Source organism: Gorilla gorilla, chromosome 17, assembly GCF_029281585.2.
Source record: "Gorilla gorilla gorilla isolate KB3781 chromosome 17, NHGRI_mGorGor1-v2.1_pri, whole genome shotgun sequence".
NCBI classification, from domain to species: Eukaryota; Metazoa; Chordata; class Mammalia; order Primates; family Hominidae; genus Gorilla; species Gorilla gorilla.
Window position 1 is genome coordinate 41,464,414 of NC_073241.2, and position 14,396 is coordinate 41,478,809.

A 14,396-nucleotide genomic window follows, 5' to 3' on the forward strand; every position below is an offset into this window, starting at 1 on the left:
GCATCATCGAAATGTAAGCATGACATTTTACCCACTGGATTATGCTACTTGAAGACAGGTGATTTATACAACTGGGAATTAGAGTAGATTGTTGCAATAAAATACGTGCGGTTTCACTGGTTCATTCTGAGTCCCTTTAACTTATCTACTACTTCTCCCTGAGGATACTGTTTGCTCCTCCTAATCGGTACCTGGGTAGTCAAGAGTGAAGATCATACCCCAAGAACAGAAAATGCAAAAAATAAAAGAGCAGAGCACTTCCCTTAGCACTGGGGATATGAGAAAGGGGTATTAAGGAAAGAAGAACGGAGACAGAAAATCAGACACTGGGGATTCACCAAGTTCGGCATAAAATTTTGAAAGCTAGAGATGTAAACATCTTATTTTCAAAAAACTCAGTAATTTCTGACAGCATTAAATGCTTCTTTGATTTGCTAGTTGTTTGAGACTACTATAGTCTCTTACACATATTAAGCATTGTTTGGGGTTCTCTGAAAAGATGCATTTCCCTACATGTTGAATTGACCTCAATGACTAATTTTGCATTTCCAAAAGGTCTATTATTTAGAAAATGTGTGGTCTTTTATGATGGTGACATACTCTTCTCCTGTTTGCTTGCCTTTAATAGCTGTGTAGGCACTTATCTGATAGCGTCCATCTGATAATTCTATTATCTGCAGTCTTAGGGTTGAATCCTGCTATTTGCCGTGTCTGCCAACTTGTGCCAACTTGTGTCCCTGTTGGACGTTACTGGCTTGTGTGACTTTATCTCCCAGGGGCACTTATCCATGGATCTAGTATGGATCTGGGTGGAGGATGTGCCTCCAGATTGGTTTCCTGTTTGGTGGAGCTAGCAACATAACATAAATCCCTTTCTTTGGGGATTCCCGGACCAAACTGGTAACATCAATTCAAAGCCTGACATTGGGTGAGGCCAGCTTCAGTCCTCCCACTCCTGATCCAGAGGCTCATGCTGGGGAAACAAGTATCAGTGCTGCCTCCCTGCTCCCTGCCCTGGGGCCAGCAGGCAGATGCTTCTCTTGTTCGTTCATTTCCTTTCTTTCCCTGCAATGTTGGGCCCAGGCCCCATCTCCTGTTCCCTTGGAGCTGCTGAAACCCAAGGCTCCCAGTTACCATTTCTGGCAACAATCTCCCTAATCCACCCACCCAAGGGCCACAGAGACCACTCTGGTTCTCAATTCTTTGTTTGCTTGTTTGTTTTTTGAGACAGGGTCTCACTCTGTCGCCCAGCCAGGCTGGAGTGCAGTGGCGTGATGTCGGCTCACTGCAACCTCCACCTCCCGGGTTCAAGCGATTCTCCTGCCTCAGCCTCCCGAGCAGCTGGGATTACAGGTACCCACCATGACGCCCAGCTAATTTTTGTATTTTTAGTAGAGATAGGGTTTCACCATGTTGGTCAGGCTGGTCTCAAACTCCTGACCTCAAGTGATCCGCCTGCCTCAGCCTCCCAAAGTGCTGAGATTACAGGCGTGAGCCACCGTGCCTGGCCTTCTGGGTCTCAAATCTAAAATCAATTCCAACTCTTGAAGATTCCCCTAAATTTCCTGGGAATTCAGCGATGTATTTAAGAGGATACTTTGTATTTTATGCAGTGTTTTATTCAATATTTATTGAGCACCTCCAGTGCTAGGCACCATCTAAAGCGTGGGGGACAGAGCAGTAAACACAGCGGCCACACCTGCCCTTGGGGCTTCCCTCCTCTCTCAGGGCGTGCAGGACTGTTTCCAGGTCACCTAGGCTGCTCTCCTGCCAGCTTTACTTTCCAGCTACACATTACTCCATAAACTCAAAATGTAAAAATCCTCCTTATTTAACGCATTAGGTGCTAGCCAAAAGCTTTATTAGGTGTAAAAACAGACATCCTAATCAAGCTTATTGTTTAAGAAAAGCAAAGATCTATTAGTTTAGTTTCTATACATTGCATGAACTATTTAGTTTGGTTTTAATTTTAATAAATAATATATATGTTAAGAAACCATTTTTATCTGAAACAATATATGAAGCTCATACTTCAGTGTCATTGGATTTAAAACGTGCTCTTCTGTTTGAACCACACCTTTGAAGAGTCACAGAAAGGGAGGTCCTTGAGTCTGTTCACTGGGGAAGTCGGACTCACCTACGATGGCTCCAGTGTTGTCTCTGGAGACTGCTGCCTGCTCAACAGCAGACAAGTTTAGATCCTCCTGATTATTAGAAGTTTCATTTTCCTTTATTGTCCATTTTTGCTAATGCAATATTAAAACTCCCATGGACAACTGCCCCTAGCTGGGATGCCAATGTCACTCCAATGTTACAAAAAACAACATACAAACGTGCTATGGCAAAAGGTTCAGCCTAGAATTACTCTACTGCCACACAACTGCATACAACCACATACATTTGGAGAAAAGTTTCACATGACACATAAATGTCTTCTAAAAAAATAAATATTTCCCTTTACCACCCAATCCCCAAAGGTTTGATTCTAAAAAAAAAAACCCTTTTTTTGTTCACTTACCTAGGATTCTGATTATACATCAAATTCATCTTGATCTCCCTATTAAAGCAGCTTATCTAAACCACCACCACCCTCACTTGTTTCCGAGGCTGCTGAGACACTAGTCTTGACAATTGTAACCATTCTCCCCACATCAGTGTTCTGGAACTCCTGTCCATGTCTTCCCCAATAGAGCTGCATCCCACACTGATTGACAAAGGCTAACTTCCCCACCTCCAGAGAAAGTGGCTTATAAATTACTTCCCACACTTAAGAAGATAACTTCACAATCTCAAACACAAACAGAAAAGGAAGACTTTTCATGGCCATCACTAGAGTGCATAGCAATGCTACTCCTATTAGGACAATTCCATCACCATGACCATGGCTTCATTTTCTGGAGGGTTCCATTTTGTCCTGGCCAGTTTTGCAACCACTTATTTCAAAAGCAGTACATGAGGCCAACACATGAGTGCAAATACTTGGCATAAAACCCCACGTAACTTCCTTGTGGCTGGCATTTCACAGCTGAGGCACGTGGGATTGTGAGTGCTTTGTGTGCTTCCTTGATTGAAGGATAAAAGCAGGCACTGAGGAGAAGAGCTCTTTGAGATTTCTGACCCAGAAACTCAATCCTCTGGGCACAGGCCTGGTCTCCTTTATACCTGAAATCTGACCAGCGTCCGTGCATGGCTACTTCTCATTCAGGACTATTTTTAAGGTGCCTCGCATATTCCAACCCATTCTACACACCACCCTCTCTTAACAAATGCGAATGTCTCACATTTGATGGGAACCCCAGGGAGTGAAGTCAGGGAAGAGTCCAGTGCACAGTGTGAGCATCTCGCTAATATCTCCTGAGAAGAGCAGGCAGCAGAAACACTCGTCCTGAAGTGTGTTTTTTTTTTAGCAGTTCATTTTTGCGTGGTTGCATTGATGTGTCAGTGGGTGTCCGTGGGTTCTGACTTCAGTTTGCTCTGGATGTGGCTGTTTATAAGAATGCTGGCCTTGGAGAGGCCGCCCCTTTCCCAGGTTTAGTGAATGGTGGCGTCTGAGCAGCAGGGCTCCTCCACTGCCCAGATTTGCAATCTGCTAAAATGTGTCCTGTGTAAGAATGCACTTCTTTTTCTACTCTTTATTGTTATAACTGCTGCTGCTGGTACAACTATGAGTAGTAGTCACAGTTTTGGTCGGGCCAAAATGCCTCAATCTTTCAAAATAATAACTTATCTTCTTTCCTCTTTCCCCAAATATAAAAATCCATAAGGCAGAAGACACAGAGGCATTTTGTAAGTGCAGCTTGAGGAACAAATCCTTTTTCTGCTTAAATATGGAAAAGTTTCTTCTTTGATGTCGCTGATACTAGGTGTGCTATTGGGCCCCCTCCCACACCCGAGGAGCTACGGGCAGAGAGCTAAAGGGGATCCACACAGGTAGAGTCGTGGTTGGCCTGAGGGCAAAATCCGTGGTTATTTCAAGGGAAATGTAGAAGGGAGCAAAGAAAGCTGCCGGCAGGACCTCCAGCTCCAGCCCTGCCTCAGTCTGCATGAAGGTGTCCATGTTGTCTTTCCCCCAGTTACTCCCGCGGGGTCTGTGTGAGTCTCTGGCCGGGCTGCTGGGCTGACTTATGGGAGCTTTGTGTACTGTTTCCATTAGAGCCTCATGGGAAAGCAATTGTTGGCAGCAAATTCAGGGATATTCTCATTAAAAGGCTTTTAAGAGTTCTGCTCCCCAGAATTATCCATTGTACAATTCTTTAACACAATGTCATATTCAAAGACCAAACTAACAAGGCTGTCAGAGTGACATTCACACCAGGGACAGGGCGGCCTCTCCCGACCCAGGCTCTGCGACAGATCCACATCCAGCTTCTCTAATAAAAGGAAACACTGTGGAGATTCAAAGTGGCTCCAGAACATGCCTTATTAAAAAATAAAATAAAATAGGATGTGTTTGCAGCATAATTGAGTTTTCTTTTCTGTGTGAAATGTCTTTGTGAATAAAAAACATCAGCATGAGGGATGTTTGTTTAAAACTCCTGATTCATACTGCTTCCCCTTCTAGGAAATGACGCTCCCTAGACCTGGCCTTTCACTATGGAGATTTTTAGCTCTCTTGTTAAAATATAGAAAATTAAAAGAAACTAGATGGATGTTTTAAAAAGGTGCCATTCCATGGCAAGACAGCGGCTGTACAATTAGTCGTCAGAGTGACTCTTTAGAAACGCACCCAGGGCTCAGTGCAGAGCCCTCCCACTACTACAGATCAGGCCCCTCTGGGGATGTGCTGGGGAGCAGGGGCTGCAGCTGGCTGGAGGCTGTTCTAGACCCAGTTCTGCCACCAACCAGGAGGAGGGTTTACTGGCAAGCCGCTTCACTTCTCGGGCCTCATTTTTCTCATCCGCAGAATGAGAGACTTCATCTGAAGACCTGCTGTTCCCTTCTGAGCTGCATTGTTTGGAGATCCTGTGCTGTCACATGGCACCAGCTCACTCTGCTAATCTACTTCTTGTGAAGCTTTATTGCTCCTCAGTATTTGGTTTGCTTCAACTAAGTATGCTTCTCTCTCCCAAATCACTCCCAGTTTCTGAAGCTATGCGATGCATTCATGATGGTGACAACTTATCACTGCTCCAGGTTACACAATAAGGACCTAGGAAGAATCCAGGAGGAGAGCTCTCTGACACAGGCTCTAACTGCACACAGCTATGTGTGACACACCTTGAAGGACAGAACACTCGGGAAGGGAGATGCAGTTCCTGTAAAACCAGCCATCAAAGGGAAGGGGGCCGCCCTGTGTAGCCGGAGCTGTGGTTCCAGAAACAGCCCATGGCAAAGAAGAAAGAGCTACAGTGGGAAGGGAAAACTGGGCCCCTGACTAGGGGAGCTGCGACACGCTTTCCCCCTTGACAGTCCCCAGTGGCAGGACACTGCATTCTCTATTATTCACACTTTACACTGACACAGCATTTGGACTTTTAAAGGTGCTTCCTCATTCAACAGCTCCTCGGGGATCCCCTTTCTGTCCCAGGTGGGGTGGCCCGCATCTAAGAGCTTTCACTCTTCCAGGCTGCTGACAACACTTCCAACCGTGGTCTCTGTGGTGGCTGAAGCCTTGTGTATACCGGGTCACTGTGGTGACAGACACTGCTAGGGGTGCCCACAGGTCAGGAGCGAGCCTCCCTGATTCTACCAACCTGCCAGCAGTGTCACTCGAGACCGTGGGATGGTCACACGAGACACAGGCAACAAAGAGCTGAAAAGGGGAACTCTAAGGAGAGTTTCCTCCAGAGCAGGGAAGCCCGTGCTGGGTTTTCATCCCTTCTTTCTCTGCGACTGGACAAGAAGCCACTGCGCACTCACCAATCAGCCTACTTCCAGGTGCTCCCGGTCTGCGGAAACAGGAGGTGGACAGTGCCTACAGTGAGCTGTCCCTCTGTCTGACAAGCACAGCAGTTCACCGCAGGCACCTGCACACACCTGCCTGTCCCAGTGCCACAAAATGGGTTTGCTGCCAAGTGAGTTCCACCTAGTTCCACCTCCTCCTGCCATGTTCCCTCAGGGCCTCGTCCGGGACAGAAAACGTCACACAGCCAGCCACACAGAAAAAGGAGGGGGAGGGCGGGGGGAGGGATTGCTTGCCCACGCTGACCTCCAGGCTGAAGCAGGTCTGGCCTCCCAGCCCGTGGCTCCCGGCGTCCCCGTCTGCGCGGCGGTGCAGCTCCCGCGCGGCTCGGAGGCGCAGGCTCTCCCGCTCGTCCCCTCGGGCCGGCCCGAGCTGCCACTCCAGCTGCTCTTTCAGTCTGGACTGTTAGGTGCACGGGAGGAATTTGTTGTTGTTGTTTTTTAAAATTTTAAACAAAAAAACAAACAAAGGACAAGGGTGGAGGCAGGGAGGGGGGATAAAGAAAACAAAAATGGACAAGGGAGACGACTGAGAAAACGACCAGACAAAGAACAGCACGAACAGAAACACAGGCTTAAAGACAGTGGTGTAAGAAAGTGAAGAAAACAGACCCAAGATGAGAATGAGCAAAGGGGCGGGTGGACGCATCTGAAAAGCAAAAAGAGAAAGTGGGGGTGCAAAACACTGGTTACGGGGCACATGCGATGACGATGCGTGAATCCAGAACTCAACTGCAAGCACGCTACCCATGAAGGAAACGGAAAACGAGGCTCTTCCTTCCTTACTTGTGGGTCGAGCAGCCAAAGCCACAGTCCAGGGCGGCAGCTGGGCCATGCACCCAGGCGAGGCTAGGACAGCAGTCCTCGGAGGCCCTCCGCGCCCTCCCCAGCGGCGGCAGGGCGGCAGGAGCCAGCAGAGCTTTTCCACCAAAACCATCCTTCTCAGCACCGTGCTCCTCGCCCGCTTTGGCTGATCCTCCAGTGGGAGTGGGGGCCTGGGCTGCCTAGGGCCTTGGACTGCACTGTGTCCCTTGAAACACACCCAGGAAGGGACGTGCTCGTTAGCGAGTCTGCTAATTATCCTGACTGTGACATGCGTTTGTCTTAGCCTCCTCACGGCTTCTTCAGCGGGTGGCTGGTTGGTTGAGATACCAAGAGAGGAGCAAGGCCGGCATGCGTCGAGCCCTATCGCTTCCACTGGGCTTAGCCTCGTGTCTGGGAGGGCCTCTAAACCATGAGCCGCGGCGCAGTTAAAAATAAGACAGGAAAAAGGAAAAAGAAACAAGGCAATACAAGAGAACTTAAAAAAAAAAAACAAAAAAAAACGGACCCCAACCAAGAGAGAGGATCCGGTTGCCCCGGAGGCTTTAGTACAATGCAGGTTTGAAATCATAACCAAGCAGCCGTGAGCAGCGTGAGCCCGAGTGCAGCAATGCCAGCGAGAAGGAGGAAGAGCAAGGCGGAGCAGGGAGGCGAAGCCACGAGCCCCCTTACCTGCAAGTCTGGGCCCAGCTCCTTCCCCAGGTTCCCGATGGGGGAGTCCCGGGACACGGAAGTCACAGTGGAGAGGAAGCTAGAGGACTCTGTGAGGTGGGGCAAGGGGGATAGGCCATCCCCAATGCGGTTCACCTGCTCCAGGAAGGCCTGCAGCTCTTTCTTGAAAGCCTTCATCTTGGCGTTGATGGTCCCCAGCAGGTGGGGCTCCTGCTGGTCCCCCTCACCCTGCTCCTCTTCGCCGTGGAGGCCAGGCCCCGGTAAGGGCGCACCACCCCGCAGCCCTGCATCATGGAGGAAGCTGTCGGTGTCTGTGATGAGGCGCTCCACCGTCCGCTCTAGCCGCTGGGCCTCGTGTTTTAGGGTCACTAGGTACTCAGAGTCCTCCCGGGCCTTCAGGAGCTCCGTGGGGCATGGCTCGCTGGCCTCCGATGGCTTCCCGCTCCCGAAGCCCGACGTCTTCTCAAACATCTCCTCCGAGTCACTCTCCCCGCCAACAGGCCCTTCCCGCTTGGGCTGGGGCAGGCGGCTCTCCTCCCCATCACTCTCCTTCTTGCCCGCATCACTCTCGGCATCGCTGTCCCGGGGACTGGGGGCACGCAGCCCCAGGTGGGCTGCCAGGTCGCAGCGCTGGATGTTGGACAGCAGCGCGTGGTTCTCGTGCTGCAGTTTGAGCACCTTGCCGCTGAGCTCACTGATCTGCAGCCTGGCTGACTTCAGCTCCTCCTGCAGGGGGGCCCCACCCCCGGCACCAGGACTTGCACCCTCCCCTAGCCAGCCCGGCTCCCGGGGAGGCTCAAACTTAAACTTGCTGAGCTCGTGGGTCAGTTGCCGGTTGTGGTCTTCGATCTCGGAGATGGACCTCCGGAGCAACTCCGCTTCCTCTTCTACAAACTGCAGGTGGCGGCGGAGCTCAGTGGAGGACTCCAGGGAGTCACCGAAGGGTGAGGTAGGAATGCTGGGTGCATGGTCCCGACCCGGGCCCTCCCGCTCCTGCTGGCCCCGCATGTCCTCCATCTCTGCCTTGAGGCCACGGTTCTCCACCTCCAGCTCCACGATCTTCCGGCCCAAGATGTTGGCTTCCTCCTCCACCAGCTTTAGCCGCAGCTTCAGCTCGGCCTCCCGGGTGCTGGGGGGCCCGCCTGCTTCCCCCGTGGGCAGGGGACTGTCCACATCCCCATAGAGGGACTTGTACTTCTGGAGCTCCTGCTCCAGCTCGTCCTTCTCCCTTCCTAGCTTGGCCATCTTTTTGCGCATCAGGAAGGCTTCCTCTTTGGCAAACTGGAGCTGGCACCTCAAATCGGCACTGTCATCCTGCCAGGAGAGAACAGCCCGGGAGAAGGGTTATTTGAAAATACCAAATGTTCGTGTTTTTCATGATTCCCCTCACACCTCGCCCCCAATGCACACAAACATCAAACACCGATCTTCCCATCGGTGCCGCTGAGTTACATAGAGAAACAGCCAAGACAAAGCAGAGGTGGGCCCAGGGGCTTTGTGGAGGGGGCCTGTGAAAGGCCTACAGTTTGTTGCTTTGCCACAGAAGCAAAAGAAACAAAAAAAAAATTAGTTTGGAAAAAAAAAGTGCACGTGGAAACCATCATACAAGTTATGGGCAAAGAAGGGAAAACGAAATGAGGCCCAAAACCCAGCGGGAATGCGCAACCCCTCCTTGCTCTCTGGATCCCACCTGGTTACTCACCAGCACCAGTGAGAGACAGCAGGACCCCTCACCAAGGCCTGGTGCAGGCAGACAGGGTTCCACCCTGCTGCACTCACCACCTCCAACGTGCAGACCTCCCTCTTTCAAAGTGGCCCACAATCCACGAGGTCTGACCAGGATGGGGAAGTCAGGCCACCCCAAATAAGAGCTCAGCTTTCCCCTGGTTTCCTAAGGTACCTGAGACAGGGCAATTCGCTTCTCCCCATCCCGGTCTCCCCAGCCCTAATGTCCCACAAGAATGACATGACAAAAACATGAGGTATGAGCATGAAGGTGTTTGGAAGTCCAGGCACGTGCTGAGTCAGTACCGAGCTCTGGGTACACACTGGGTACTGCAGACCCAGACACCTGAGCTCCTTGCAGCCTCTTGCCATGCAAGTGCAACTTCAGAGCCTTTACTTACGTTCCTTTCCCTTTAGTTGCTATAACACAGCAGGAAATTAAACTCAGAGACCCAAGGCAAGGAGGTAAGTGTTGGATAGAGTCAAGTGTATCAAAACCTAAGAAGTGTCCTCATAGGGCTTCCAGAGGGTTCTGGAGGATCCTCAAAAGCTGACTCTGCTGTTCACAGCCTGCAATGCTTGGCTGAGGTCAAAATGACACTTTTTGGATCCAGTGGAAAGTCAACTCTGCTTTGCAGGGCTGGTCTCCTTGTTTTGAAGCCAGATGAACTCCCCGTTTTGGTTTTGTAAAAACGTTTTACTGTTCACATTCAGCAGATGGGGAAAATAACCGATTTCATGAATCACTCCTCTTTGATCGGCCATCAAAAGTTTCAAAAGGCTTCAGCAAAGGTTTCCCCCATCACACAGAGAAACTGTCAACAACAGCACTGCGGGAGTCAAATCCCACAGCCCTCGTGGAGGAAAAGGCTTCAAACTGCTCTCCAGGCCTGTCGCCCCTTCTGTGGAACAAGTCAGCCCCTGGGGGAGAATTAACTCCTTCAGATCGTCAGGTGTGCTCACAATGCAGCTTTTACACTCAGAGAGCATGGCTCGTTCTCTGCCGCAGTCTGGTCGCACACTCATCATTTGGCAGAAAGAGAAATGCCTCCCTCGGCGCCTCCCAACTTTCCTCCTTCCACTCTACCTGGTCCCTCCTTGCTCACCACAAACCCCATGGAAAGGGGGAAAACGATATGACCAGGAAGGCTCAGCCCAACACCTATGACCAAGTATGCAGCCACTGCCACAGGGAAAGCTTGCCCTGGCGCTATCTGTGCGTCCTCGGGAGGATGACACGCCCACTGTCATCTCTTAGCTGAGGACAAAACCAGGCCTGCTGGACTTGGGGTCAAACATGCTGCCCGGAGTCCTAGCTTTGCCCCTCCTACTGTCTAAGGGACCTGGGCTCATCACAGAGCCCCGGTGAACCTGTCTCTTTGTATCTAAAGCAGGAATGCTCACTTAACCACAACGTTGTTGTGAGGGTCAAATGAAATAATGGTCTGTATATGATAAATCATAAACCTAAAAAGTGTATTTATTATATATAAACTGGTTTGTATATGATAAATCACCATGCTCTAGCTCCCTGAAATTAATTTTCTTATTTGTCTGAAACACAATTAGTATTGGGTGAAGGAGCCGGTAAAGAGTCTTTTTCCTTCTTTGCACGTTAGGAGAATAACATATAAATGTCACATCGTCTTTGAGTTCTGAGAACTTATCACATGAAGGATTTGGTTGGGTTTGGGTTAGGTAGACATAAAAAGCAATCCTGTGACTAACTTGAAGTAAGGCTGTCTGCCCTACTCACAACTACTGAGGCAAATGGGCTATGCTATCATCGCCGCTGGGGTAATGACGTATTTTTTGAAAGAACCTACATAGAATACGTGGGCTGTAAAAGGCATACGTTGTGTTTAATACTAATACTAGAGGAAAAGCATGCTCGTTTATCTGTTCATTCATTCCTTTTTTTTTTTTTTTTTGAGATGGAGTCTTGCTCTGGAGTCTGCACTCTGGCTGGAGTGCAATGGCGCAATCTTGGCTCACTGTAACCGCTGCCTCCTAGGTTCAAGCAATTCTCCTGCCCCCTGCCTCTGCCTCCCGAGTAGCTGGGACTACAGGAGTGTGCCACCATGCCCAGCTAATTTTTGTATTTTTGGTAGCGATGAGGTTTCGCTATGTTGGCCAGGCTGGTCTCAAACTCCTGACCTCAGGTGATCCACCACCTCAGCCTCCCAAAGTGCTGGGATTACAGGTATGAGCCACCACACCTGGCCTTGTTCATTCATTCTTTCAGGAAATATTTATTAAGTACCTAGTATGTACCAGAAATTGGCATGTTACTTTTAAACAACCCCAGCTTCTTAGAACTTTCAAAAGTAGAGCAAACACAAGCACCTTTTCAATTTTTGTTAAACACAGATTTGTAAGAAATCCAAATACATAGACAGGTCTTTGTTGTTCCCATGAAGGAATGGAGTTTAAGCTAAAATATTTATCAATGGAAATGGATTGTAAACACTTAAAAGCTTGGGACCAGAAAACAGGGGAGTGCCCTCAGCCCCATTGTTAACTTGAGAGCCAATGTCTGTCCATTGTCAAAAATCATCTAAATGATCCCACCTCTAAAGCAGAGAAATCCACAGCAGCAGAGATCACAGAGGGCAGCATTGTCCAGCTGCAAGGAAACTCAGCCCCACTCTCCACCCTTCTTGAGCCTGGGACTCGAGACTGGGCTGGACAAGGTGGGGGCAGGGCCGGCTGCTGTGACCAGCATCCGTGGAAACTTGCAGCTGGTGAGGCCTTGATGTGGTGGAGCCAGTCCAGGAGGTGCAGGCGAGGGGCAGAGTTGCCTGCATGGTGCGGGAAGCTTTTGGCTCAAACAGGCGTGTGGACCAGGGACTCAGGCAATCCCACTCTGCCTGGTCCCTCCTTGCTCACCACAAACCCCACGGAAGGGGAAAAATGATATGACAAGGAAGGCTCAGGGAAATACCTACGACCAACTCCTGGGGGTCTTCCCCAACAAGTTGAACTGAAAAATTGGGGAAGGAGGTAAGATCTCTGAAGGGTCCTGAAACACGCTGGAGGTTATACGTGCTTATCTGCACCCCCTCATGCAGGCAGAAGGTCCCCATAGAGCCCTCAAATCACATTTCTGGAAACCTTCAACCTCACACCATCACCCTCTGTCCACCATCCACTACAAATCTATCATAGAACAATTCTCCTCCGTCTCCATGAACCTAAACCCAGGTCAGTTAAAGCAGCAAGATCCTATGACATACTCTAACAAGTGTCAATTTGTAGATTACCTGAGGATTGATAAAATGTCCAAAACGTCTTCTCGTTCCTTAAAGAAAAAAGCTGTCAGCATGACAGCATGCTGTCATTTCTACTTAACAACCACACATGCACTATGAGGCCTGCCACCAAGACTAAAGCAGGGTTTGAAAGAAAGACTGTCCTGCAAGCCATGGGAGAGTGTGTATTAAATGAAGGAGTCAGATGTCTTCCGTGAGGTCGAGGCAGCTGAAGCAGGGCCCGCTGTACCTGCCAGGCGTTGTGTGCAGGAGAGGGGCGGCCTGAGGGAAGCTGAGCTCGGCCTGTTCTGAGTAGGGGAAGCCACTCCTTCTCATAAGATATGGAATCACAGCTTCAGCTCAGGTGGCGGGAGGCTGGATGCCCATCTTATCTTGTAACCGTAGACTTCTTAAAACTCTGCCAAGAGTCTAGCGGAGGCAGGGGGTTAAGGCCGAGTCTAAACTGAAGGATATCATTTCTGGTTTCAAGAGATCATTGGATAGCCCCAGGAATGTGGTATGAAAGTAGGTCAAGTCCAACTTTCCATATGACACACGATTCCTGTTGCAGGCAGAGGGCAGGCATGGCCAGGAGGGGAGACACCCAGGGGCCCACCACCATCACCACCAGCGGGAAAGGCCTTGTCAAGCAACAGAAATATATTGCTCTCTGTATATATTCTTTGGCTTGCAAGTCAGCCGTCCAGCCAGCACCCTGAGCGGGTGACTGCCCACGTGCCTACCTTGCGCCGAGGCGCCAGCTTCCTTTGGGTTTTGGTTGCGGGCCTGCAGTTCCCAGGGCGCTCCATTCCACCGTTCTGCTGAACAGAAACTCCTTCCTCAATAATCCCACCGGCTGGGTGGGCGGCTCAACGCATCCCAGGTACCAGGGTTTCTGACACGCGCCCAAGGAGCAGTAGCTCCTGTTCTTGGCCCGTTTTACCCACAGGGTGAATGCAACTCCATGCTGTTCATTTCACAATGGGGCAGAATTTCCCCTTTTAAGGAAAAGATCTTCCCTGGGCAAGAGCCAGTCAACTGAAAACACTCTCAGCCCAGAAGAGTATAAGCACCCAGCAACGGGATGGCAGACTTTAATTTCCCTGTTATTAATGGATTCCAAAGTGAGACTGGGAGGTTGGGGAGAGTGGAAGGGAACAGTTGAGCTTTCTGCTGCCGCAGGGGCCTGCCCCCCCTTGAATGATGCCCTGGGGATCAGTGAGTTTGGAGAATGGAGAAACCCAGGAGATCCTTCAGAGGGGAATTCACAGGGACAGGGCTGCAGGAGGTCGGTGGAGGTTGCTGAGCTCTTAGTTACCCTGACTCATTGTGTCTCTCTAATTACTACTTGCTCTCACAGTGCAGTGAGCTGATATCCCAATAACACCTTTGTTCTCTCCACCACCTAATGCTAGCAGCAATTTAAAAACAGAATCCAGTAAAACAGCTTTACAGAAAAGCTAAGAAAGTTTTGAAGAATACATACTGTGCATCTAGAAAAGGCTGAGAATATTTTACCTTCAATTAGGACCATTCAAGATATTGTTCAGCTTGCGCATTTAAAAAACAACAACATTCAAAACAATGTCTTATGAATGATTCGACACCACAGTGGCTGTTTTATTTCACTGTGTGGATGACTTTGAAGGTCAAAACACTTTTTACCATTTATAAGTACTGTCAGGCCCCCAAACTACACTTAATTCTGTTTCACACAAAGCCAGTTCTTTTTCCTGAAGAAATCACCAGCTTGTCAGCGTGAGGGAGAAACAAGAGGGAGGAGCTGTGGGTTTGCAAAGAAAATGTTCACACTGTGGAGGTTAGGAATGAGTCCACGTGTTTGGGCAGGTAATGTTTCTTTGAATGTTTTAAAGGCAAAGCTAACACTTACTGAAAAAAATTCAAAATGAGTTGACTTCACTTATAGGAGATGTAACATTAGAATGAAAACCTCTGCTTACCTGGTTAAAGGTTTTCTTCTCCTTGTACATTTCCCGAGTGCTTCTTCTTTTTAGGGAACTCTGA

General features: G+C 49.5%; 1 protein-coding gene across 8 annotated transcripts in view; it reads right to left on the reverse strand.

Moving 5' to 3' along the window:
- MTCL1 (microtubule crosslinking factor 1) overlaps positions 1–14,396 on the reverse strand; it is a 126,035-nt gene that overhangs the window by 40,553 nt on the left and 71,086 nt on the right. For all 8 annotated transcript variants that reach the window (XM_019014094.4, XM_055368653.2, XM_063699392.1 and 5 more), the window contains exons 4-6: positions 14,333–14,392; positions 7,396–8,709; positions 6,149–6,304 (exon numbers count right to left, since the gene is read on the reverse strand). In XM_019014094.4, coding sequence (XP_018869639.3) covers positions 6,149–6,304; positions 7,396–8,709; positions 14,333–14,392 — 1,530 coding nt within the window. The remainder of the gene's footprint in view (positions 1–6,148; positions 6,305–7,395; positions 8,710–14,332; positions 14,393–14,396) is intronic.